Raw genomic sequence first — 25550 nt, forward strand, 5'->3', positions numbered from 1 at the left:
ACAGGAGGACTTGGGCTGGCGCCCCTGCTCCACCCACGCTGTCTCCTTGAAGTTCCGGCAGAGTCCTTGGTGGGCTGAGTGGGGCAGATGTGATGGCCTCCCCTTCTTCAGGGGTGCAGCCCTCCCTCTACCTCACTGCCTGTCCCCTGGGTTCAGGCCCCCATCATGTGCTTGTGCCCCATGGGGATGGGACCATCCCTGGGGGGGCTACTGTGTATGTGCACTCGCCATCACTGCTGAGAGGAGGAGGTGCACACTCGGGTGAGGAGCAGGGCTCACTGGGTCCTGTTCCGTGTGTCGCAGCCATGAGTTCAGTAGGGGTGAGGCTGCGGGGGCGACGGTGTGGTCCAGTTGCCCAGGCCTCACCTGGGTGCGGGGCGGTGGACCACGCAGGTGAGGAGGAGGTGGCGTCTTGTCAGTGCTGCTGCTGGCACGGAGCCAAGAGGAGCTCAGAGCTTCAGGACAGGTGGCTGGCAGTGCCGGGCGCTGGCTATGTGCCCAGCCTCGCCCTAGGCGCGGCACCAGCCGTGGGACGGACGGGCTCCCGGGACGCCTGGGCAGCTGGCTTCCTACCGTTGCCCCCATGCGGAGCCCCCTCCTTTCTCTCGCGGCGGCCGTCGCCGCTGTTCCGAGTGCTGCTGTCGCCGTGGCCAGTCTGGATCCAGGCGGCCCCCGCGGCCGCCCCCTCGGCAACCCCGGGCGCCCCGGACTGCCCCGAGGCGTGCGCGCCAGAGGGCCTGGCCAACTGCTCCGGGCGCGCGCTGCCCGCCGTGCCAGGGGGCCTGAGCCAGCGCGTGCGCGCGCTGCTGCTGGACCACAACCGCGTGCGTGCGCTGCCGCTTGGCGCCTTCGTGGGCGCTGGCGCGCTGCTACACCTGGACCTGCGCGAGAACGGACTGCGCTGGGTGCACGCGCGAGCCTTCTGGGACTTGGGCGCGCTGAAGCAGCTCGACCTCAGCGCCAACCAGCTGGAGGCGCTGCCGCCCGGCGCCTTCGATCCACTGCGCGCGCTTTGCATCCTCTCGCTGGCCGGCAACCGGAGGGCGCGTCTAGAGCCCGCGGCGCTGGGCGCGCTCCCGCGGCTGCGCACGACGCTCAGCCTGCAGGACGACGAGCTGCCCGCGCTCCTGGCGGGCCCGCCCGCTCTCCACACGCTGCGGCTGCGCGGCAACCTCTGGGTCTGCGGCTGCGCGCTGCGCCCACTCTCCACCTGGCTGCGCAGTCCGCGCCAGGTGAGCCCTCGGGGGCGCGGGCGGGGCGGGCCACTGCCACCGCCGTCGCCTGACGCCGCTCCCGTGTCCCGCAGAGTCCGAGACGCTGATCTGCGTGTCGCCGGGACGCCTGACGCTCAGCCCCTTGACCGCCTTCCCCGACGCCGCCTTAAGCCACTGCGCGCGGCCCCTTTCCGCGCGGGAAGTGGCCGTGGTCTACGCGCTCGGGCCCGTCTCCTTCCTCGCTAGCCTGGCCGCCTGTCTGGCGCTGGGCTGCGTGCTCACCACGTGCCGCGCGCGCGCCGCCGCCGCCGCCGCCGCCGCCCGCCGCCCGCCGCCCTCCGAGGAGTCTGCCGGATCCCGGTGCCGGTGCCGGCATGGCCTCGCCTGCGGCAGTCGCCGCCGCCCAAGCCTGAGCGGGCCGCGGCCTCCCTCGAACCTTCCCGCATCCCCTGCCCTCCTTCACACTCCCTGCAGCCGTCAACAAGCGACACAGATAGAAGTTTTCTTGACATTCCTTTCGGCATCACCACTGCACACACCGGGTGTGGGGGGGCGGGGAGGGCGGCGCGCGCCGGGCCCCTGGGGCGGAGGGGCAGCGCGCGGCGGCGCTCGGGCCGCAACGGGGGAAGGCACACGCCTGGACGCGGGAAGGGCTGGGCCTGTACAAGGTGGCGCGCGGGGCTGAGGACAGTCCCGAGCCAGCGTCCGGGGAAGCGCATCCTGGGCTGCGGGCCAGAGGAGGCGAAGAGAAGGCTCAGCCCTCACGGAGTCCGGAGAAGGGGGAGGCAGTGGGGAGCCCGAGCGCGCCCCTGGGAGGCGGCTGCCAGCTGGGGGGTGGGGGTCAGGGTCTGCAGTCCGGGAAGGGCAGGGCCAGCTCAGAGGATGGGGTCAAGCGGAGAAGGGGTGTGGGCAAGAAGGGAGAGGTGGGGGACAAGGCTGTGAGGTGCCGGCGCTGCGGGAGCCGGCCGGGGACCCAGCCAGCGGGGGCTAAGGGCCTCCGTGGTGGCTCTGGTGGTGGCTGGGGAAGGATGGGGCTTCAGTCTCTGCTCCAAGCCCCTCTGCCCGGGGCCAAGTCAGCCCCTCTCCCCACTGCTCAGAGACCCCAGGGCCCTGCCTCTGCCGGAGCGCCCTGCGGCCCTGCCCAGCCAGCTCAGCTCTGACCCGTCCTCGGCAGCTCTGGCCCAGCCTCAGTCCAGCAGGGGCTGCCCGCCAGGCAGCAGGGCAGACGGACGGACGGGAGGCCCAGGGTGGGCAGTCTCTGGCAGGTGGGCTTCCCTCAGGCCTTCCCGAGCAGCAGGACCCCTCAGTGACCTTGGCCGGGCTAACTGGGCAGGTGGGCGCCTCCGGGGGCCTCACACCACGGTGCTGACCGAGGGATCTGAGAGGTTGAGCGGGCCCGTGATATCAGTGGGATGGTACTGCTGCAAAATAGAAATACACAGACAAGGCGCCCGTTAGCCCGACACTCAGGGGCATGCGCGGGGCCGGGACGGGTGGACCGGCCAGCCGGCCGACCGGCAGGCAGGCGGGCGCGGCCTGGGGGAGGCTGGGGGGTGCTCCTCCCCCTGACCCCGTCGTGCTCCGGGACTCTGCGTGGGCCGGGCCGCTGTCCCGTCCGTCTGTCTGTCTGTCTGCGGGGGAGGGGGGCAGAGGAGGGCGGGCAGGGCGTCTCAGCTCTCCCTATGACGGGCACACATCTGCAGCTGGCCCTCCTCCCTCTCAATAGCGCGTCGCGGCAGCACTGTGTCTTTTTGGTTTTGCAAAGCGCCGCGTCCACCCCCGGTGCTCTATAAATAAGAACCAACAATCAATACCCGCTGGCCCCGCCGGCCGCCAGGGACCCCAGCCCTGAGCGCCCAGTGCCGCCCTGGCCCAGACCAGCCACGGGACAGGGGCAGAGGATCTCAGCAGCCGGACTGACCCCACCCCTCCCGACAGAGCCCCCCACCCAGGCCTCCCTCCGAGCAGGCGCCCAGCCTGAAACGGTGGGAGCTAGGCTGCCCTCCCCCACCCAGCCCCCAGCTCGCGGTGTCCCCAGTCACCCCTGCAGGGCAGGCCGGCCCCAGATGCCACGTGGCACCAGAGCTGGCCTGGAGGATGGTCCCTGGGGAGGCTCGGGCAAGGAGTCTGCTGGGAGCGTGTCCCTGGAAAGGCACCATGAGGGTCTCTGAGCTGCACGTGGACCAGCTAAGGGGCCTGCATTTCTGCTCCAGGCCGGGATGGGATGGGGGTGGGGCTCAGGGATACCCTCAGAAGGTGGCCCATTGCCTGCGTGACTCTCGTGCCCCTCCTCTCAGCTGCGGGCCCCCAAAGCGCTGTCTGCTGGGCACCTTCTCGCCCCTCCCTCGACTGCCCCACCCCCGCTCCTGTCTGATCCTCCTCTTCCTGCACCCCTGGTGGGCCCCCTGGCTCAGGCCCCACCCACTTCACGGGCCTGGACAGCCGCAGGCCTGCGCTCCCAGCCCCACAGACCCTCCCAGTGCCCCCACCCTGTCTGTGCTGAGCTCTGGGAAGTGGGGCAGCCAGGCCTCACAGGCCCCTCTTGGGGGGCTCTGTGCTGAGCCCTGTCTGTGTGCCATCTGCCCCTCTTCCCACGCACTGGGGGTGGCGGCTGCAAATCCCGCCTCCTTCCGCCTTGGAGCAGAAGACTCTGGGTGGTGCTGCCCGTGAATTAAGGCCTCCCTGTGGGCTGGAGGCCAAACCACCCCTGACTGCAGGGAGGCCGCTGGGCTGAGGGCTGTGCCGGCTCTGGGCGGCCCCCTCCTCACCTGGGGATGCTCCTAGCAAGCCTGGGTCAGTCTGGGGGGGCCTTCGGTTCGAGCGCGCGCATCTGGGCCAGTGACAGGCTGCCCAAGGCAGAAGGGCAGGGAATTCTTGGCTCAGGTGGAAGGCCTGGCTCTGAAGGGGCGGGGGTTCAGGCGCTGAGGCACTGGTCTCCGTAGAGGCCTCCCCTTCCTGAGCCTCCGTCTAGGAGCCTCAGTGCCCACGGCTTGGAGGCCACGGCTTTCGGGGCCACCTCCATCCGTTCTCAGATCCCTGGGTGCCGCCGGCACGCCTCCTGCAGGGCCCCTGCTCGGCCTGGGGTGGGAGCCGCCTCCTTTGGTCCCAACCATCGCCCACCTGACGTCCCCTGTGGCCAGGGGCCTGTACCAACTCCAGGCCCCGGCCGTCCACCCAGATGGAGCCAGGCCCGGCCCCCAGCCCCGGCCCACACAGAGACCACATGGAGGGAATGCAACAGGCATGGCTCTGGTGAGACACGTGAGACAGGTGTCTGGGTGGCAGGGCTGGCGGCCAGACAGATGCGCGGATGGGACACCACAGCCATCCCCCCATGGACGTCGCCGGGAGGGAGAGAGGGCGGTGGGCCTCTCTGGGAGAGGCTGGAGAAGCGGACGTGACAGAGAGGTGGTGCGGCCTCCTGACAGGTGAGGAGCCTGGGACAGGGTGGTCTGGGCTCCCGGGGCCCTGGGCACAGCCCCGAGGCAGTGAGGCTGACTGGCTGACCGACAACATGACACGGCTTCAAGATGGCGCATGGCGTCATGGCAATGGGTGAGGCGCAGACTAACGCGGAGACACACGGGGAAGAGGGCCCGGGGAGGGCCGGCGGGAGAAGGACCGAGAGAAAGATCTAGAGAGTCGGAGAGAGAAGACCTAGTGTGCTGGGCGAGTAGAGGTGAGGGCAGAAAGGCCACAGCAGTCAGAGGTGGGAGAGGGTGGGATGGTGAGGGAGGGGGAGGGCACGCCTGACGCACGGGACACAGACACGGAGGGGCGAGATAAGAGTCGGAGACGTGGAACTGGGCGCTCTTCCCCTTACCGTGTCTTTGGAGGACCTACGTCTCTTGAAGCTGGAAGCCAGGGTGGAGGTGATAGCCCTAAATGTGGCTTTCTTTTTAGGGTCAGGCTCTGCTCTACCACTCTTTCTATCCTAAAATGAATATGTATAAGTGATTAGACGGCTAGGGGTGGCGGCCACACCTGCCCTCGCCTGCTCCTTGGGGGCTGCTGCCCGGCCTGGCTGGCCACTCGGGCCCTCACTCCGGCCTGCCTCCCTGTGCTGGATGGACCGACCGACGGTCGGACGTTCGCGGGCGGTCTCTGCTCCTGCCCGGCTCTCGGGCCTGACCTCGCTCATGCTGGGGCTGGGCTCGGGGGGTGGGGTGGGGTCCCATCTGGCTCTCTTCCTGGGAGGTCCGCCTGGCTCCCTGGCGCCGAGGTGCCCCTGGTTTAGGGGCGTCCCGAGGAGGAGGAGCCCTCCGAGCACGGGAGGAGTTGCCCCACAGGCCCCACCGGCCACTCTGACCCCCGAGGAAGCGCACCAAGATTCAGGAAGGGGCTGAGGGGCCGAAGGCAGGTGGCGAGATGCACTGGAGTGACAGAGAGACGGAGGCAGCTCCTGGGACCCTGGCCTCGGGTCTGATGGTCAGGATGGGCCCTGTGCCCGCCAGTGAGAGCAGCGGCCAGTTCCCAAGAGCAAGAGTGGGCAGATGAGAGGTGTGGGGTTCCAGCAACCCCATCGCCCCGGCCCTCCCTCTCTGCAACACCAGCTTCCTCCCAGGGCACAGGCTCTGGGGAGGTACCCAGAGAAAGAGAAGAGATGGGGCAGACTGGGGCTGGACGGTGGGGCACGAGCCCGTCCCGGGTGGGCTGTGGCCACCCCACGTGCAGCCTGTCCTCTGCTGGCGGCAACTTGCCACAGACACAGCCTGGGGTGCCAGGCAGGAGCAGCCGGCCCATTAAGACTGGAGTTATATGGAGCACAGGAAACACCAGGGCAGCGGGGAAGGGGGTCCCCAGAGGGTGCCAAGGAGGGGCGCGGGGCGGCGAGGGCAGGATGCGTCTTGGACTCACATGCTACACCCAGGTGGGTCCCTGTCTTACCCTGCCTCAGTTTGCCTTCCTATGGAATGGGCGCCGGTGGGCGACTCTGGAGACAGAGGGGCCAGGCGGACGCTCGGAGCCCGGCTTTGCAGAGGCGGCCACCTGCGGGTGGCCCCCAGCAGCGCGGCCTCCCCAGCTCCAGTCCTTGCCACATGGGCTCCCGGGCGCCAGAGCCAGCGCTTCGGCCTGCGGGGATGGAGGAGGGCCGGGGCCAGGCCGAGCCGTGGGCACCAGGCCTCGGAGGGTGGCCTGCCCTACCTGCAGGTTCTTTCTCCACACATTCACCGCCGCAAAGGCCAGCTGCATCTGCTTCCGGCGCGCGTCTTTGTGCCGCTTGTAGGCGATCTCGATGAAGATCAGGAAGATTCCGGCGACGATGCCCCCGGCCACCAGCATGAAGACCCCTGCGGGCCAGGACCCAGCGCCTCAGCTGTGGGCGGGCCCGGCCGCCGGCCCCCGGGGAGTCCACCCAGTGTCAGCAGTGGTGTCGAGGGGCGTGGGGGCCCACCTGCCATGTTCTCGAAGGTGAGGGTAGCGGGGGCGTTGCTGCGCGAATCACACTCCTGGTACCGCACCCACGTCTTGTCCAGGTCTTCCATGAAGCCGTTCTCGTGGGACCTGGGCGGGCGGGGCATGTGAGCCGAGGCGGGCCGCGGAGGAGGCTGGGCCGGCACGGGCGGGGCGGGGCGGGGCGCGGCAGGCGGGGTGCATCCGGGGGCTGCGCTGGTGGGGGGAGGTGGTGTGCCTTGGGTGGGGCTCTTGGAGCGGGGCGGAGTGGGGCCGACTCACTTGAGGATGGACAGGGAGACGTTCTGCTTCCAAGGACTATCCTTGCGCATGCCGATGCCAAAGCCTGAGCGGAAGAACAGCTCGCCGGTGGTCACCAGGTCGCACTTCTGCGAGGCCTCGAACTCCAGCACCGCCGAGTCCCAGATGAAGGCGTGCAGCTTGCTGCGGGCGGGGGCAGGGTCACGGGGGCCCACGCGCTCGGGCCGCCCTGGCTCCCTTGCAGTCCCTCCCGCCCCGCGCCGCGCCCCCGCGCCCCGCCCCCTCACTTGTCCCGCACGGCCTGGATGGCCTCGGCCGCGCTCTCGTAGTTGTGCTTCTCCATGTGCCGGTACATGGTGCTCAGCTCCACCTGTCGCCTGAAGTAGATGTCCACGGAGCTCTGCTTCACCGTCGCGTAGATGAACTTGTCCGAAGGATTCCTCAGCTGCAGGGTCAGAGGGTCAGAGGGCCCGGCTCGCGGCTGCTCCCCGGCCCCGCCCCAGGCAGCCGCCGGCCTCACGCCCCCTCCCCGCGCCGGGCCAGGCCTCACTCGTGGGTCGTTGATGCCGGTGATGCGCTCCTCGGGCCGGTCCAGCACCAGGAAGGCCGCCAGGTTGGCGGTGTAGGAGGCCACGATGATCATGGCGAAGCCGGCCCACACCATGCCCAGGATGCGCGCCGAGAAGCTTCTGGGGGCGCCTGAGGGCAGAGGACGGTCAGCTCCCGGGCGTGCAGGGCTGAGGGTGGCGGAGCAGGATGGGGCCCGGGCCGGGCGTGGCCTCACCTTCCCCGATGCCCGAGTTGAGCAGGACGCCCCAGGAGAACCACATGGCCGAGGACAGGGTCAGCGCGTCCTCCTCCTCGTCCTCGCTGTTCACTTTGAACCGGCCAAAGGGGCTGCGGGGGGCGCAGAGGGCGGGCGGGAGAGGGCGGCAGAGGCAGCCCTGCCCCGCCCCTCGCCCGCTCCTCCCACCCCGCCCGCCCCGCAGGTGGAGGTGTCCGGCCCCCGGGCCGCGCTCACCTGAAGCGGTCCAGCAGGTACAGCATCACGGCCACCACGTGCACCGACAGCCCCACCAGCAGCCAGAGCGTGCTCTGGAAGGGCTGCATGAACGAGTCCAGCGTGCTCCGGGGGATCTCCTGCGGGAGGCCGGGCCGTCAGCGCCGCCCAGGACCTCCCAGGACCCCACCCCGCCCTGCTGGGCCCCTGCCCACCTTCTTGACCAGAATGGTCAGGCCCTGGTACTTGAAGGGCTTGGAGAACTCGATGTACTGTGCGCGCTCGTTGTTGATGGTCAGCGGCGCCACGATCATGTCTGCCAGCCCGCTGAGCAGCTCGCCCATCATCCCGTTCCACTCCTTCTTGTTGCTGTTGTTCACCTGTGGGGAGGCACGGCCGGTGGGGACACGGCCACCGCGGGCGGGCCTTGCTCCCCGGACCGGACAGGCTCCCGCCCTGACCCACCTCGGGATCTCCCACTCCAGACCCCGCCCGGCGCGAAGGCCCCGCCCACCCAGGCTCCACCCAGCCTGCAGACCCCGCCCACCCGAGACCCTGACCCTAGCCGGACCGGGTCCACCTGGACTGGGTCGTGCGCCGGCTCCCAGAGACCCACGCGTACCCGCTCCTGCGTGCCGAACTTGCCGTCCGCCACTAGGTGCACCTCATACGTGAAGTTCATGGTCCGCGCCAGTTTGATGAGTAAGTCGATGCAGAAGCCGTAGCAGCACTGAGGCACGGTGTGGCGTGCTGGTCGGAGGGGAGGGGCGGTAAGTGAGAGGAGGAGCTCCGTCCCGCCCGCTCCGCGGCCCACGCCCCAGCCCCCGCACTCACGGCTGCCCGGCGACGTGTCGTTGGGCCCGGTGCAGATCACCTTCTTCACCGGATCCCCGTTCACGGTGAACTGCTCCTTGCACGTGCCGTCGCTCAGCGTGGGCTTGACATACACGAAGGGCTCCTGGTGGATCGTCACGATCTGGAGGGGAGGGGGACACCCAGCCTGGACCACCAGCCCTGGGCTGCCCTGGGGTGCTGTCCTCTCCTCAGCATCCAGGCTCCCCTGGACAACCCGCCCCGCCCCTACAAATGCCCCACACTCTGCGCTCTCTGGATCTTCAGTAAGTTGGTCGGCCTGCTGCCTGCAGGAGGGGCCCCAGACTCCCCAGCCGTGCCCAGGGAGCTGCCCACCCCAGCGTCCAGAAGGCTCCCGGCCTCCGGAGACGCCGTGCCTGCTCTTGGCCACTTTCCTTTGGGTCTTGGCTTGCACATCACTAAAGCCTGCTCTGGGCCCCTTCTCTGACTTCTCAGGGCTGAGAAACCACCTGTCCCAGCCCAGAGCCTGCTCCCTGCCCCCACCCCTGCCGTGAGGACAGGGGCATGTGCCCTCAGAGCCTGCACAGGTCCGGGGACCCGCAGGGATTGCCCTTGTCCGGTGTCCCGGCCTCTCCTGGCCTCAGCCTCCCCTGCAGGGGGTCTCTGTCAGATCATCTATCCTTCCTCCCTTCCGCTTCCCCGCTGATGCCGCCCTCTCTGCCGAGGCCTCTTCAACCCAGGGGCTCCTTGGGGCTCATGCTGGGGAGCTCTCTCTTCCCTGTCCTTCAGGGGCCTGAAGCCTGGGGGTGCGGAGGACAGATACAGGCAAAGGGGGCCGAACCGAGCACGGCATGTGACGAGGGGTCCCAGGGGACGTGGGGTCGGTGCGAGAGGCCCCTTCTCCTCCAGGGCGGGCAGCCCCCGGCCTCAGCCTGGAGGGCAGGAGATTGGGAGCCCAGGAAGGAGCTTATTTGCCTTTAAAATTTTCCTCATCGTTTTCTATTATGCAAGTAACATGCTTGTGCCTTTAAAGAATCAGTGAGGGGACTTCCCTGCTGGTCCAGTGGCTAAGAGTCCACACTCCCAATGCAGGGGGCCCAGGTTCGATCCTTGGTCAGGGAACTAGATCCCACATGCTGCAACTAAGAGTTCGCATGCCGCAACTAAAGATCCCGCACATCACAACGAAGATCCTGCATGCTGCAACTAAAAAAAAAAATAATAATCCCACATGCTGCAACTAAAGATTCCGCATGCTGCAATGAAGATCCCTCGTGCCAAAACTAAGACCCGGTGCAGCCAAATGAATAAATAAATATTTTTTAAAAAATCAGTGAGATGGAAGGGATAAATTGGGAGACTGGGATTGACATATACACACTACTATATATAAAATAGATAACTAATAAGAACCTACTTTATAGCATAGGGAAATCTACTCAATAACCTGTAATGACCTGTATATGGAAATAGAATCTAAAAAAGAGTGGATATATGTATATGTGTAACTGATTCACTTTGCTGGACAGAAGAAACTAACACAACATTGTAAATCAACTATCCTCCGATATAAATTAATAAAAAAATAAACAATTTAGTGTCAAAAAAATCAGTGAGACAAAAAAAAGTTGTAAAAAGCCATCTGGGGCTTCCCTGGTGGCGCAGTGGTTGAGAATCTGCCTGCCGATGCAGGGGACACGGGTTCGTGCCCCGGTCCGGGAAGATCCCACATGCCGCGGAGCGGCTGGGCCCATGAGCCACGGCCGCTGAGCCTGCGCGTCCGGAGCCTGTGCTCCGCAACGGGAGAGGCCACAGCAGTGAGAAGCCCGCGTACCGAAAAAAAAAAAAAAAAAAAAAGCCATCTGGCTCTCGAAGCCGGTGTGGGACCATCTGGCTGACTGTTTTGGCTGTTCTACACTCAGAGTTTTCAATACCAGGTGTCTTTCCTGAGTGTTGGCTTTGGGAAAGTCCACTCTGCCCCTTGAGAGGGGTGGTGACCTGTGGGCAGGCGCTGACGAGTCCAGGTGAGAGCCCATGGGGGAGCTAGCTCAGAAAGCAGACAAGGTTGCGAGACATTTGAGGACCTGGCGGGGGGGACACTGGGAGAAGCGCAGTGCTTGAGGGTCCCTGCCCTTTGTGAGCTCAGGTACCAGCCTGGTGCTGGTGTGGGTCCGTGTGGGAGGGATGCCGGGGAGGGCACCCTGGGGTGAGTCCAGAGGAGCATGGAAGAGTCCGGCCGAGCAAGAGAAGCTGTGAGGGATGAGGCCAGCTGGAAAGGAGCTCCCAGAGGCCCGGGAATCACGCGGCGGCTGGCCGGCCGCAGGGAATGCTGTAGGGAGAGCGGGCTCAGAAGGAAATGCGAGCGAGTCGCGGCAGGAGGCCAGGAAGGCTAAGGGTGGGGCTTGGCCAGCACCACTTGGAGGTGTGATGGAGAGTATGGGGGCATCATCTCCAGGACTCGGGGCAGAGAGCACTGAAGCGGATGTTCCCCATCTGTTCCCCTGTCCCCGACGGGCTCATCCCCAGGGGAGCCCTGGCCCACATGACTTCCCCAAATTTAAGTGGAGTTGGGTCAGAAGGGGTGCTGGGGAGAGCCCGTGAGACGGGGGCCGGCGGCCTCCTCTCCTCCCTCCACACCCACTCTCCCTGCTGCCTCTGCAGTGCCGGGTATGAGCAATGGCAGCGGGTGCTGGCCCCGTCCCCACTTCCTTGAGTCACTTTCATTGACCTCACTGTCCCCTCCTCTGCACCCAAGGGGCAGGATGGAGTATGCCGGGTGTGGAGGCTAGGGCAGGGTGGCGGGTCCCCCACCTTCAGCCTGGTGGACATCTGGTAACCTCGGGGCTTCTCTGTCTCTCCGCCTGGCCAGATGATTTTCCTGTCGTTGGGAATAACCTGGGGGTGGGAGTATGAGATGGAGGGTGGCCACGCAGGGGTCTTGGCCCCAGGACCCTAAGGCCCCAGCCCCCACCCCCTCATGACCCCCACCTACATGGGTGCCGTTGTAGATGCCCACTTGTACCAGCTTGCGGTTCTGCAGGTTCATGATGCTGTAGTTGGCAAACTTCCGGTCCCCATCCTCGTTGAATTCCACGCGGCCGGTCACGCCGTCTGCGTACTTGGAAGACATGAGCACTCTGGAGGGGGCGGTGTGGGTTAGAATTGATCAGGGATGCAGTCAGCCCCGCCCACCATGAGGCAGGTGGACAGCACAGCTGTGTCAGCCGAGCAACTCCTGGCCTCTAGACCCTGTTTTGAGGGCCTTCTGTGGCTTGGGATGTTTGATTCTCGTGGCAGCTGTCCTAGCTTTGCAGATGAGGAGGCAGAAGCCCAGGCATGAGCAGTGGGCTGTTCACCAGCCAGTGGGGAGGAAGGGTCGGGGTCTTGTCTTCCTGAGTGTGCATACGTGTGTGTGTGTGTGTGTGTGTGCGCGCGGTGTGTCTACTGGGTCGTCTATGTGTGCACACAAGATCTTTGTGTGGTGTGCGACCCTGTGCATGTACTTGTGGCACATGTGTGATGTGCCATGTCCTCTCTGAACCTGTGTACACACGCGTGTGCACGTGTGCACGTATGCTGCCTGTATCTGCGGTTGTGTGTGTGCTCCTGTTGTGGGTCCCATGGACCGTGGCTCTGCACATGCTACTTGGGGGTGGCGGTTTTGGTGTTGGGCTAGGCCTCCCCGCACTAGTGCCGCCCTGGTGTCCAGGGTCCTCTGAGTTAACTCCTGCCCTGCTGTGGCCATCCACTTGGGTCTCCGGCCAACCCTGGCTCTCTACAGGCTTGGGTGCCATAGCTGCATTCCTTGTCTGACCTCCTGGGCCCATGGACTCTCCCAGTCCCCACCTGAAGCAAGTTCCTCCTCCCCCGGGCTGTTAGCCATCCTGGGGAGTGGGGTGGGGTCTCAGGGTGGGCAGCAGTGCTAAAAGGTGGGGGCAGGAGACATGGAAGCAGCCGTGACTTCAGTGACATCCGAGTGTTGGAAATGGGGCAGATGTGATTATCACCGTGGAGATGGAGGTGAGGGTGGAGGCGGGGGGGATAGAGGAGAAAACTGGGGAAGGTGTAGGTATCTATAGGATACAGCAGGCTGGGCTGGACCACCCTGTGAAGAGCGACTGTTCCCAACGCCGGAACGGTGGCCTGGCCACTCTAGGAGATCGGCTTGCTCACCTAGCAAGAGGGGCCCCGCCCACCTCAGAGGAGTGGCCCCGCCCATCTTAGACAGCGGCCCCGCCCACCTCTTGAAGAGCGGCCCGGTCTTCCAGATGTTGGTGTTGCCCACGCAGCCCCGCGGCGGATCGGTGATGTTCTCCTTCTCGAGAAGCTCGTGCACGGCCTGGGCCACCACCCCCACGGCATCGCTGATGTGGGCCGACTCGTTCTTGCCGTTGATGAGCTGCAGCCCGATGATGCCTGGGGCAAGCGTCGGCTTAGAGCCCGTGGGGGACCCCTGCCCACCGGGACCCTGGAGCCCAGCACTCACCATCCGGGGCGTAGCGCAGGGCGTTCCCCGAGATCTCGCGCTCCCCCACCAGCCACACGTACCCCGAGCCGGTCATGTTCAGCATCGCGGCTGCGCGGTACACGGTGGCAGCGTCGTCCTCGCTGTGGGGCAGAGCGGGGTGAGGGGCCAGGATTCCAGCCGTCCCCACCCTCGGCCGGCGGCGGCTGCTCCACGTTGCCGGGTCCTCCTCCGCAGCGTGGCCTACCCACGTGGCCTCTTCCCCAACCCTGCCCCCCGCCCAAGGGAGGTCTGGAGACACTGCAGAGATGGGGTGCGGCCGCCACCCCAAGCCTGCACCGCACCTGGGCCAGGAGACCCCCACAGAAGCGGGCAGGTGGGCCCAGACCCCCCGAGATTCCCAGACATCTCTTGCTGGCCCGCTGCCCTTGGTGGGCAGGGTTTGGGTGACATGGGACGGTGATGGCTCCTTACTGGTTGATAACTCGCTCGCCAGGTACCAGGCACTATTCTGAATGCTTTTCCTGGACCACCTTATTTAATTCTCACAACCTCCCTGTGAGACGGGCAGAAGCACTCTACCCCTGTGTCAGGAGGGGAAACTGTGGCACCCCGGGCACACAAGTGGTAAGTGGCAGAGTCGGGTCTGGGCCTGGACTGTCCACCCCTGAGCCCGTGCTCCTGCAACTCCCTGGACAAGCCATACCCCTCTGGTGCTCCATGCCTAAACTTGTGAACTGAGGGTCTGGGGGCTTTCTGGTTGGTCAGAAGCTTCTGGACCGAGAGCCAGGGAGCTGCCCTGAGCCTCACAGCAGAAGCCACCGGAGAGAGATGAGGGCACCTGCTCTCCCTTTTGGAGTCTGCGCAGGCAGCTGTATTCTCTCTGCCACCCAGGGCTGGAGCCACTGGTGGGACACAGCACAGGCCTTGCCTTGCAGGCTCATGTGGTCCTGAGTTTTGGGCCCGTCCTACAAGTGAGCCTCTGTGGACCTGGTCCCCTAGGGCTGGGTTCTCTCTGGTCAGGACAAGGACCCTGGGCCTGGTGGAGCTCCCACCTTCCGTCCCCCATTGGGCCAAACTTGGTCGCAGATGGGCCTGGACCACGACAGGCACTTTGCTTCTCTAATGCATGGGCATCGGGGTACAAAGAGGTTGGGGAGATTGTCCGAGTGCTGGCTTATTTTCCCAAAGGCTGAGCCTGGAAACTAAGATGGCCCTAGGTTCCCTAAGGGGTCTGCCCCCAATTTTCGCAAGGAAGAAATGCAAATCTTCAGTGTTTGCTCTAAATGAGAACGCTACTGTTGGATGAAAGCAACACAAAATAGAAGCGCTCCAGGCAACATCCAGCCAAAATCGCCAGCAACACCAATTCGTGCGTGTCAGGGCATGGTGTGCCCGTCGGTGGTGCCCACAAAGCCTGGCGGAGAGGCCTGTCTGCTTGGAACCATCCAGGTCCGTGATGTTGGACTCGGTGGGATGGACACACACCTATGCTTGTGTCCGTGTAAATTGATATCTTCAGTAAAGCAGTTGCAGACAAAAGCCTGATCGACCTGTCAAACTGTTTTGGGTTTTTTTTTTTTGCGGTACGCGGGCCTGTCACTGCTGTGGCCTCTCCCGCTGCGGAGCACAGGCTCCGGACGCGCAGGCTCAGCGGCCACGGCTCACGGGCCCAGCCGCTCCGTGGCACGTGGGACCTTCCTGGACCGGGACATGAACCCGCGTCCCCTGCATCGGCAGGCGGACTCTCAACCACTGCGCCACCAGGGAAGCCCTCAAACTGTTTTATGGAAATAACTGATCCCAGTAAAGATAACTTCAGGAGGATTATTTTAAAAACAAAAGTTTTGGAAATAAATTAGAAACTCTGAAGCACTCTGTAGAAAACTGGTCAAAAATTAAGATTGGCTTAATGGGGTCTCTCCGCAAAATGCTCTCAACAGCTCTCGTGAGGGGAGCCAGACTGTGTCAGGTAGGGGGGCCAGGGTGAAGAAGATCTGCGTCTGCCCTGCCCAGGGGACCGCCGGCTTCCCCGGGCTCTGGGAGCTGGGTACCCTGGGCAGGCGGGTCCCCCTTTGTGGTGGGACTCTGGCCTCTCTTGTCCGGGGAGCCCCGGGTGTGAGGGGAGGGGTCCCTTCCCACCTGACGATCCAGAGGCCTTGTGTGGATTCAAGAGGTGGGCATGTGGTGGACGAGTGCTGTGCCTTTGTGAACAGTAAGTATTGCTACATGTGTGGGGTTTGTGCATGTATGTGGTATGTGGTGTGTATGTGGCGTATGTACCTATGCACGAGAGCACCGTGCACTACGTGTGTCGGTGCCGAGCATGTACATGCGTGATGTGTCTGCACATGTACCTAGGTGAGCATATGTCTGTGTGTTAGATGTAGCAGCGTGCCCATGTGTGCATCTGAATGTCCTGTGCGCACGTGTGTGTGGTGTGTATATGGCACGTGCACGTGTACAGGAGGGCGTGGACGCATGTTGCGTGCACGCGCGTATACGGCACGCACACGTGTAGACAGTATGCGGGCGATGCGTGTTCGTGTGTATGCGTGTGAGGGCCTGTGCTGGTGTGCATGAGTGGAGGGCGGTGCATGAGTGGAGGGCACTAGTGCCCGCTAACTACCTTCCGGCCCGAGGAGCCCTTGCTGGTCCCACCCTGCCCTCTGCCCAAGGACGGGGTGCACCTGGCTCTGTGCCAGAGGTTTGTTGCCTGAATGTGCAAACGGACACCTGCCCTGCTACTCAGGGCATTGCTGGCTCCCGCGGGCCGGCCGCAGGGTGAGCCCTGATGTTTCTCTCCACGCTGCGGGAGCCTGCAGAGCTTCCGGGACAGGCAGGCAGCGGGGCGGGTCTCCCCAGATTCTCCCAGGTACGTCCCATGAGGCAGGGCCCTTCCTTTGCCTATTCCTGGTGGCCTGGCCTTTCCCTTCCCAGGAGGACACAGCCATTTGCAGACAAGGGAGATTTTTACTGGGGGCTCAGCCCCAAGGTTACAGTGGGGACCAGGCCCACCCAGCAGCAGCCTGATTTTTGCTTCACTCTAAGCGGTTCCCCTCTTGCGCTGCCTAGCCTGACCTGCTCCAACCCTTCAGCCCTAGGACCCCGGCCCCCTCCCTGCTGTGGGCCTTCCCCCGCAGGCGCACATGCAGACCCCACGTCGCTTCCCTAGGCCCTCTCCCTGACCCAGCTCCCAGAGCCCCGTGTCACCCCATCTATCACCTGGGCCGCGTTTGCCTTCCTAAGGGCAGGGCCTCATCCCTCTCCCATCCCCGAGGCCCAGTGTACATGTGCGAGGGGACCGTCCTTGGCAATGACGCCAAAGCCCAAGTCCAGCCTGGCCGCACCTGGCAGAGAGGACGATGACCCGAGCCTCCAGCTCCCGCGCCTCCATCAGCAGGGCCGTCACGTTCTTGGTCCCCGGGTCGAACTGCAGCACCTTCTCAGCCTGCGGTGTGAGCGGGAGTGTTAGCAAGTGGCCGGGGCAGGGGATGCAGCACCTCGGGGGCCAGAGTCGAGCCGCAGCCGCTAGGAACCCCGAGGCAGCTCCGCTAGGGCCGCCTCGGCCTGTGCCGGCCACCTGCACTGCCACCTGCCTTCCAGGCTCCTCGCCCGGCCGGCCGGGCTGGCCTCGCTCGGCCTTTCTTCAGCCTGCTCGCTCTCTGCTCTCCGCGTCTCTCTCCACCTCTCACTCCTGGCCTCACTTTTGCACTGAGCATGCAAGCTGAAGTGGACCGAGACTCAGAAAGAGGCGTGCAGCGGACAGGAAACAGAAAAGAGTTTTGGAATGCAGTCAGGAGCGGAGACTGGGCCGCCTTTTCCAAAACCACGGGAGGTCCTCTGGGGCCTGGTCCGCAGGCCCTGCAGGAACAGCCCGGACCGCAGGCAGGTCAGGCGGGCAGGCGGGCTCCCTCCTGGGTTCCACGAGGAAACCCTGGGGTGCCCGGAGATTCGCATGCACTTCCCAGAGAGCAGCTCCTCCTGCGGCCGTGCCTGCCCCTTGGCCCGGCCGGCGGGCTGCGGGGGCCCCAGGCGGCCGGCACCTGCCCTCTCCTGCCTACGCCGCCTGCTCTCGACCTCGCTCTCCTCATTGCTTGGGCCTGCGGCGCGGCGCGGCTGGGCCCACAGTAGCCCTAGCGGCCGAGGCGCCGGAGGCCGGGGCTCCCTAGTCGGTGGGTGGCGTGCACGTCCATGCATATATACCTTGGGTCCGCGCTTGTTGTCATAGGACAGTTGGTCGAGGTTTTCATAGTTCCTTTTTTTACTCTGATGAATAATGTGCACAGAGAAAATATGCAGACACAGAAGAAGATTATAAACGGTTGAAAATGACGGCGCTAAAGCAATCACACCACCTCCTCGGCACGTCTGCAGACGGGCACGTACCTGGAGCTCGCAAACACCTAGGCCCGGGGTGGGGCTGGGGGCCAGGGAGGTGCTGGGGGATGAGGGGGCGTGGGGGCCACCGAGGCTCCCTGCCACGGAGCTGCGCTCTTGGAGACGGTCACGTTCGGGAGAAAGGGAGGCCCTGTCTACGTCCAAGCCCAACGTGCCCCTTTGGGCTCCCATCCGCCCGCCCTCCGCCAGGCACCTGCTATGTGGTGCCAGCAGCACCCACCCCAGCCCCGTCAGTCCTGAGTGGGTGATGGCCCCTCCCCCAGCCCTCCCAGCACCCCTTTCTGCCTCTCTTAGAGGCTCAGCTGCTCTGTCCTCACTGACTGGTGTGTGATGGGCGCGCCTGTCAGCCCACGTGTGTGCTGGAGAGCAGGTGTGACAGAAGCTCGTGAGCACGTGTGCGTCTGTGGGCGTCTGCACGGCAGCATCAGCCCACGTTAGCCCGTGGTGGGTGGGAGTGAGGGCCAGCGCCGTCTGAGCATGCGTATGCGCACGCGCGCGCATGCGCGCGTGCCAGCCCCGGGCCCTGGAGGTGTGGAGGGCACCCGCAAGTCTGTGGCAGGAGGGGCGGAGTGTGAGTGGATTGTCCTGGGAACAGCTGCGTGTGCCTGTGAGAGGAAGCGCGCGGCTGGGCGTGCAGGGACGTGCGTGAGTGCGCACCGGGCGTGCGTGCAGCCACAGCTGGGCACGCCAGGAGGCGGCCTGCTTGCCTGGTGCTGGGTGCTGTCTCAGGAGGGGTGGGGCCCTGCGGTCCTGGTAGCCAGCCCTCCCTCCCAGACTCGGCCAGTCCCCCCCAGCAGGACCCCAGGACCCTCTGGGTCTATGCCCCCTGGCTCACCCCCAGCTGGTGCCCTGTCTTCCCTTCGGGGCCTATGGCAGCCTGGGGGACCCGGTTGGCACTCAGCTTACTGAAGCCGACTCTGACTTCCCAGACAGCACATGCTCCCGGCCTCCCCTTGGTCTGGCCTCCCGGGGCCCTCCCCAGCCTGGCCTCCCACCCTCTCTGCCCAGCTTGGCCTCCACCCAACCCCGGGGGGCCTTGGCCCAGGTGCTGAGCGCCCAGGGCTCCAGGCTGGGTGAAGGCGGGGCCCCGGGCCTCCTCTGGTGAGCACCAGCTCCCCCTCAGGCTGGCAGTGGGGATGGGGAGGTGGGTGGGGTGGGGGTCGCCCGGACCCCCAGAGACGCCACTCTGGTCTCTCCACAGCCCACACGTGGGTGCCGGGCTGGGGTAGAACGGTCAGTTGGAGCCAGGTGTCTACTTGATCCCCAGGAGTCCAGAGCCCAGCCCCCATGGGGGGGGGGTGAAGAGAGGAAGGGCGCGGGGTTCCGTGGGGAGAGCGGGGGCCACGAAGAGGGGCAGGGCCCAGACTGGGCTTGGGGGTGGCAGATGTCCGTGGGTGGGGCTTTGGGGAGGGTGACGGGCAGCTGTGAGGTGAGGGGCTGCGGCGGGGTGAGGCCGGCAGGAGGACAGGGCACGGGTCACAGCAGAGAAGGAACGGGGTCCTTTGTGGAGGGGACACGGCGAGCGGTGCCACCGCACTGAGGGGGCACCCTAGGCGAGGCCGCTGGGAGGGGGCGGTGTGGGGGGCAGAGGCAGCGCCCCTAGGGAGTTTTGAGCCTCGGGCCTGTGTGGGCTGGGAAGCGCGCTGCGGACCGCGGGGGAGGGGGGGGAGCGGGGGCGTGTCGGGGGCGTGTCGTGTCGGGGGGCGTGTCGGGGGCGTGTCGGGGCGGGGTGTTTGCGGAGCTCCAGGTGGTCCTGCCCTCGCCCCGCAGGGACTGACACGAAGGAGATTTCGACTAATGGCAAAAGCGAGTGAAATGAGCCGAGGACAGGCTGGGGCGGCCGCTCGCCAGACGTGGTGGTGCTGACCATGCACGATGGAAAGAAAAGGGTGTTCACACGGGCCACAGACACAGCGGCGGCTCGCCGCCTCCGGCTCCTGCTCGAGACGCCCGGCCCGGGCCTCACCTTGGACTCGCGCTCCTCCAGCAGCGTCTCCAGGCGCTTCTGCGCCGCGCGGCCCTCGTGGTCGTCGCTGACCAGGAGAATGATGTGGTTCCAGCCGTAGACGCGCATCATCTCGAACCAGACGCTCGACTGGTGGGAGTAGGGCGGCACGGTGCGCAGGAAGCTCAGGTGGATGCTCTGCGGGGCACGGGGTGGCTGAGGACGCGGGCCGGACGCTTCCCTCTCGCCGCTTCCAGCCCCCGGACCCCGGGGACCCCGCTTCCCTCACTCCTCCCTTCCCACCGCTGGCTTCTCTCCCCACATCATCGAACCTGACAACCGGAGGCTCGGTTTGCCCAGCAGCACCCTGACTGAGACGGGGTGGGGTGGGGGTCTGTGGAATCGTTCCTGCGGTCGTTCCCCTCCTCCCTGAGCTGAGCTACTTGAGATCAGAAACTTCTTGCTGGCGTGCAGCATCTCGAAGATCCCCCACTGGGTCCTTCCCAAATTCACACAACTAGTATTTAGAGGAAGTCCTCACTCTTGGGGCGAAACCCTTCATCTCCTCACCAAGTCCAGGGCTTGCTCTTGCCGACCCCGCCTTGCTTCTCTGAGTGCGCTAACTGTCCGCGAGGGGAAGCAGCGGGGTCCTCCCGCCGCAGCACAGGGCCTTTGAGTCTGCCCAGGGAGCAGTGTTCCTGGGGACCCACACTGACCCCGGGGTCCTCTGAGCCCTCCAGATCCTTCTGCCACCTGCTCCCTCTTTGTGCCTCGGAATCAGAGTGCAAGAATGCCCCTTTGCCTCTGTCTGTCATCCAGCAGGAGACGTGGCTGCAAGGGGGCTGTGGTTGGGGTCCTGGACTGGCTCTGACCCGGGCCCTTCTGCTCCACGTGTTGGGCACAGATGGTCTGTGGGTTGCACCAGGAGTGGGATCAACGTGGAGCTCTGAGGTTTGGTCGCAGGTTTGCCCTCATGCTGGGCTTCAATCTGGATCTGGGGCGGGGGCACGGGATGGGCTGGGGTCCTGTTCTGGGAGAGGGCTCCCCCCACCCCAGCCTCTCCTGTGCTCCACCGCCTGTTCTCCCATTTGCACGTGAGGGGCCTGGTGCCCTGAGAGGTGAAGGAGGCTGGAAGGCCTAGGGGGAGCCCTCCACTTCTCACAGCTGAGGGTTAAGTGCCTCTGAGCAGCTTGGGTGCCTCTGCTGTGTGCTGGGGTTTCCAGAGCCTCAGGAACGGGTGGCCGTCCTGACCTTCACTGGCCTCCTCCCTTGTGGGCCGTCCCAGAGGACCCCTCGCTCTGGCCTCGCTTTCCTATCGCCTCCAGGAGGACCCCTCCCTGACCTCCCCAGACACCCTGGGCCCGGCTGAGATGACCTCCGTGCCTTAGGCAGCGTTATCCAGGACTCGCGGCTCCCGGCAGGATGGATTGGGAGAAGATGGGGAGAGCTGGGAAGCCGCCAACAGCCCAGCCCTCTGGCCCCTCGGCTAAGGCACCGAGCTGGAGTCCCCTGCTGAGCAGCCCCTCCGGGCCCGTCTGCAGGTGACACCAGGCCTGGAGGGAGATGTGGAGCAGGCTGCACCCCCGAGCCTCTTAGTGGCCGGTTTGCCTCCGCAGGTGACCAGTTCTCCCAGAGCCGTGGGCAGACAGTGCGGGAGGGCTGGGCAAACTAGTGCAAGGTCCCGGCTGCTATGGGGGTGAGTTTCCTGCCAAATCGACTTGGTGACCTCTCGACTCTCTCAGCTGCTCCACGACTGGGCGACTCCAGCCAGACCCCCAGCCCTTGGGCCACGATACAGCCCTGAGGCCCGAAACCCCCAGGCCAGCCCCCCCAGCCGCGAGCTGCCTCCTCTGTTCGCCTGGAATCCTCTTCCAGCTGCGCCCTCTAGCGGGAGGTGCCGGTAACTACACCCTCACTGCCACCTGGTGTCCCAGCCGCTTCTAGGCTTTTCCTCCTCCTGGCGCCCCTTCCTCCAAAGTGCCCCGTCCCGCTGTCCGGGAAGCTGCCCTGTCTGTCCCTTCTTCTGGTCCACGACGGCCTCTGCTGCTTCCCAGGGCTTGCTATCGGTGCCTGTCTCCTGTCAGTGGGCCCCGTTCCCGAGCGTGCGCGGGCATGTGTGTCAGTGTGTGGGTGTGGGCCCGTCTGAGTGTGTGATGGAGCGTGAGTGTGGGGGAGTGAACACGGTAGCTATGTGAGTGTGCACGTGAGCATGGATGTTTGAGCGGGTGGTGGTGTGAGTACGCGTGTGAACGTCAGTGCGTGCGTGAGAGCACGTGAGCGTCCCTGTGACTGGGTGTGACTGTGCGTGGGTAGGTGTGAGCGTATGGACTTGTTAGTACTGGTGAGTCTGCGTGACTGTGAGTTTGTGTGCCGGGCGTGTGTACCGGTGCGCCTGTGTGTGGGTGAGTTTGCGTGTCTCTGTGGGACGGTGAGTGTGTAACCGGTGTGAGTTGTGAGCGTGCCTCGGTGCATCACCCTGTTGCACCTGGAGCCCAGAGCCCATGGTTTGAGCCCCTCTGCCCGTGCCCCCCCCATCCTGGCAAAGCACCTGTCCCCCCACTCTCTCCCCCAGCAGCTGCTGGCGGCTCTGGGCTGCAGGAGCGAGCCGCCGGGTCTGAACACGGGAGCAGAGCTGGCTGGGTCCCCGTCCAGCGGTCAGGCTTACCTTGTCTGAGTAGATGGACATGCGGGTGGTCAGCCCCAGGACGGGGATGCGGTAGAAGCCAGCTGTGTAGGAGACGGGGGTGGGAGTGAAGTGGTCGTTGGGGGTAGGTGGGTGGCTAACTAGGATGGCGTAGACCTGTGGACACAGGGGACAGGGTCAGCTCGAGTAGGGGGCGGGGGACACTGCCCTGGAGCTGGCTGTCCAGCAGCAGCAGAGGCTGAAGGCAGAAGGCGGGGGGCGGGTAGTGTCGGGGGGACACCACCTGTGCTCACACAGCCCCAGGGGTGCAGGCCACCCAGAAGGGGGACCAGACCCCAGCCCCACCTTCTGAGTGTAGGTGAATCATAGGGATGAGGCAAAGGCAGAGCAAGGTCCCTGGGATCAAGAAGACACCCGGGGCGATGGCAGACCCCTCCCTCCGCCCCTGCCCAGGGCCCCCCCTCTCACCCCTCACCCTGGGGGGCCGCCCTGAGCTGTGTGGTGAGACCCTGAGAGGGAGGGCGAAGGCCAGTCCTTGGCATGTCCTGGCACCGTACATGCTGCCCCAGCGTGGGCTGGGGAGAACCCCACCAAGCCCCCCACCGACCCCCACCCTGGGTCAGAGATGGACGGGGGCCAACACTCCAGAGATGGAGGGCAGCCCCAGAAGGTCTGCGTTGAACATCGCAGACTGAGTATTAGCGGGAGAAGCTGGGCAAGGAGCCGCCTAGAGGCCCGGGGCCCCCTGCTGGTGTCTTCCAGGGGCGGGCTGAGCCCCGCTCGGTTTGAACAAGACCCAGTGCTGACTTGGGCACTGACCACATCCTCAAGGAAACCCGGCCTTCCTGCCTGGACCAGTGGCTCAGCCCCCGGGGCAGGGAGGCGGGGCAGATGGCTCTGCAGTTCCGTGCTGCCCTCACGTTAGAAGGACCTGTCAGTCGCAATTCTGCCTTCCCATCTCTGAGCTACAGGACCACCTGCTTTTGCAGACGGGGCGGGGGGTGCACTGGCCCACGTGGTGGGGGCGATGGCTGCCGTGCCGGCACCTGGCCCGCAGCGTGTGACAGTGAGTGACAGGTGCTGCTGTCACCTTTGTTCCTGGCCCTGGCTATTCCCTGGGAGAACAGTGCCCACAGACAGCAAAACCGTAAGTGGGAGGAGGGATCCCAGAAAGGGCCATACCTATTCTCCCTCCTTTGCCCCACACAGTCTGTACCCAGAGGGGCCTGGTCAGTGTTCGCCTGAGCGTGTGTGTGCATGCGTGTGACCATGCGGGTGCTCGCAAGTGTGTGCTGGGTACGTGTGTGCATGCTGCATGCCCCAACATGTCTGTATGCGTGCGTGCATGTGTATGTACGGTTGAGCACGCGTGTTTGCACGTGTGGCACCGGAATGTGTGTGCTCACGGCTGTGCATGGGGGGTCGGCCTGCGTGTGCAATTGACTCTGCACTTATGATGTGCACGAAGGGGTGCTAGCTTAAGTCTGTGCATCTCTGTGCACGAACATGGATGGATGTGTGTGCACATGTGAGCGTGTGTGTCCGTGGATGTGGCGCGCCTGTCAGGGGAGTGTGTGAGCAGGACTTGGACGGGTGTCGGTCCCGCCTGTTACATAAAAGGCTGCATTGCAGTGATCCCGAGGCCTCATGGGATTCAGCAGGCAGTGCAGCCCCAGCCCGGGGGCGGACATCTCTGACAGGCAAAACCGAGGAGTCGTGTCCTCCTCCGCAGCGCTGGCTGCCAGTGGCTGCCACGCTCTGCCCTGATACCTCTCCCACACGCAGTCCCCGGTCCCACCCTGGAGAACACCCTGCCTCAACACCTGGGCCGTCTCCCATCTCAGGCAGACCTGTGGAGGGGGGAAGGGGAGGGAGGAAGGGAAGGAGATCTCCAAGCGGGAACAGAGATGGCCCCGGGCCCCGTCCAGTTTAAAGCCCTGCAGTCCTGCATGTGGCTGGGACAGCTACCTCTCAGGCAGGCCCGGAATGCCCGCCCCGACCCTGACACACGGTGACCAAACAAACGGCCACATGTCTGCACACACCAGTCTGGACCTCGAGACCTGGAAACCCTGTGAGGACAAGCCCCGGTGGCAGGTGATCGATCTGGGGCTAAGATGGGGAACCGGCCGACACTGGTGTTTAGCTGCTAGTGAGACCAGCCCCCTGAGTCCTCTCTCAAGGGGAGGGAGAGGGCTAGGAAAGGATGGAATGAAACTGGGACAGGGGGAGGGATGGCGGCTGAAGGAGGGAGGATGGTGGGGAGGCGGTGGGGGAGGGGCGGGAGCGGGCACAGCGTGAGCCCTGGGGGTGCTGGCACCTGGCTGGAGATGAGGTCTTCGCACACCGACAAGGCCATCTGGATGGCGTTGGGCTTGTGGGTGACGGAGGTAGCGTTGAGCTGGATCTTCCAGGAGCCGTGCCGCTTGTTGGCCTGGTTCACAGCCTCGCGGAACATCTGCTCGTGCTTCCGCGTGCTCAGCACCGCGCCGATGTTGACGATCTTGGGGTCGCAGGCGGCGCGGGCGAAGGAGCAGGAGAAAAGCAGGGCGAGTGTCAGCAGGCGCATGGTGCTCATGGGCTCCAGGCAGCGCCCTGGCTCCGGGCAGCGCGAACGCGGGGCCCTCGGCGCATCCCCAGAGGGACGCCCCGGCCGTCCTGCGCGCGCCCGATCCCGCGGGCCGAGGGCGCCACGTCTTCCCCGGGAGCCTTAGTCCTGGGACGTCTGCACCGAGCAGGTGGCACCGAGCCTTCGGCGGCCGGCCGGGCGGTCCCGGGTGCGCCTGGGCTCCGGGCGCTCTGATCCAGGCGGCTGGCGCTGTCCGCGGTGCTGAAGCGGGTGTCGGCGCCGCTCCGGGTGCCGCGCGCCGAAAGGACCCGGCGGCGGCAGCTCCTCTGCGGGCTTCGCTTGTCCCGGTCCCGACGCTGCGGCGGCTGCGGCGACTGCGGAGCGCCGAGCGGGACCAACGTCTCCTACCCCTCCCGCCGCCCCCGCTTCCCAACACGGAGCCGGAGCGGGGGCGCCTCCCGCGCCAGAGTGTGCGCCTGCGTTCGTGCCAGCATTTTTCAGAGCGCGCGCGAGCGGGGGACGCCTGTGTGCGCGTGTGTGCGCGCGTGTGTGCAGGGGTCGCTGCGACAGTGACCTGGGCTGTCTCGAACCTGCGGGGAGCAGAGTTTGGAGAGGTTAGAGGGGTTCGCGTCCCTGCGTGCAGCCGTGCGTGGCCTTTAACACGACCGAATGTGTCGTGCCAGTTTGTGTGTGTGCGCCCGCGCGCGTGCCCGAGTCCTCACCCACAGTCAGTGATATTTCGGGGCCTGACTCTGCTGGCTGGAAACCAAGGCGTGTGGAGAGGCCCTAAACCATGCCTCTGGGAGAGGGACCGTGGCGACCTCTTCTCCGGAAGGCTCAGAAA

The 25550-nt window shown here is 65.4% G+C and overlaps 2 protein-coding genes across 12 annotated transcripts; one reads left to right on the forward strand and one right to left on the reverse strand.

Moving 5' to 3' along the window:
* Window positions 1-1697, forward strand: LRRC26 (leucine rich repeat containing 26). Its single transcript, XM_059073369.2, is given in 5 exon segments — window positions 1-501; window positions 504-592; window positions 594-1222; window positions 1284-1524; window positions 1526-1697. Coding segments are annotated over 5 exon segments (1470 nt in total). The 5' UTR covers window positions 1-92; the 3' UTR covers window positions 1628-1697.
* Window positions 1694-25550, reverse strand: GRIN1 (glutamate ionotropic receptor NMDA type subunit 1). Of its 11 annotated transcripts, none has more exons than XR_010841769.1 (21): window positions 24458-25083; window positions 22159-22293; window positions 19515-19691; window positions 17354-17416; window positions 16498-16598; window positions 13169-13290; window positions 12924-13098; window positions 11675-11819; window positions 11494-11577; window positions 8704-8845; window positions 8492-8619; window positions 8085-8249; window positions 7891-8009; window positions 7654-7766; window positions 7420-7568; window positions 7157-7314; window positions 6891-7052; window positions 6610-6719; window positions 6102-6505; window positions 5038-5148; window positions 1694-2635 (listed from the first exon to the last, which is right to left on the reverse strand). XR_010841769.1 is itself a non-coding variant. In XM_059073341.2 (21 exons), exons 1-21 carry the CDS (start codon window positions 24713-24715, stop codon window positions 2567-2569), a joined length of 2832 nt encoding a protein of 943 aa, XP_058929324.1. In that variant the 5' UTR covers window positions 24716-25112; the 3' UTR covers window positions 1694-2566. The 11 variants fall into 11 exon arrangements, 8 of the variants coding, with proteins under 8 accessions (XP_058929324.1, XP_066896328.1, XP_058929326.1 ...); XR_010841768.1 differs by having other exon boundaries at window positions 1694-3001; window positions 24458-25078; XM_059073341.2 differs by having other exon boundaries at window positions 6360-6505; window positions 24458-25112.

The sequence above is a fragment of the Kogia breviceps genome, chromosome 8 (genome assembly GCF_026419965.1).
Source record: "Kogia breviceps isolate mKogBre1 chromosome 8, mKogBre1 haplotype 1, whole genome shotgun sequence".
Taxonomy (NCBI): Eukaryota; Metazoa; Chordata; class Mammalia; order Artiodactyla; family Physeteridae; genus Kogia; species Kogia breviceps.

What these genes read in the sequence shown, in the direction of transcription:
- GRIN1 (XM_067040227.1), bottom strand. Translation starts at nt 24,715, where the DNA reads ATGAGCACCATGCGCCTGCTGACACTCGCCCTGCTTTTCTCCTGCTCC. An exon ending in GTCATCGTCCTCTCTGCCAG is followed by an intron (nt 13,291 to 16,497) that starts GTGCGGCCAGGC and finishes TCTGCCCCACAG; the next exon opens with CGAGGACGACGCTGCCACCG. An exon ending in AGATGTCCACCAGGCTGAAG is followed by an intron (nt 8,846 to 11,493) that starts GTGGGGGACCCG and finishes CCTCCCCTCCAG; the next exon opens with ATCGTGACGATCCACCAGGA.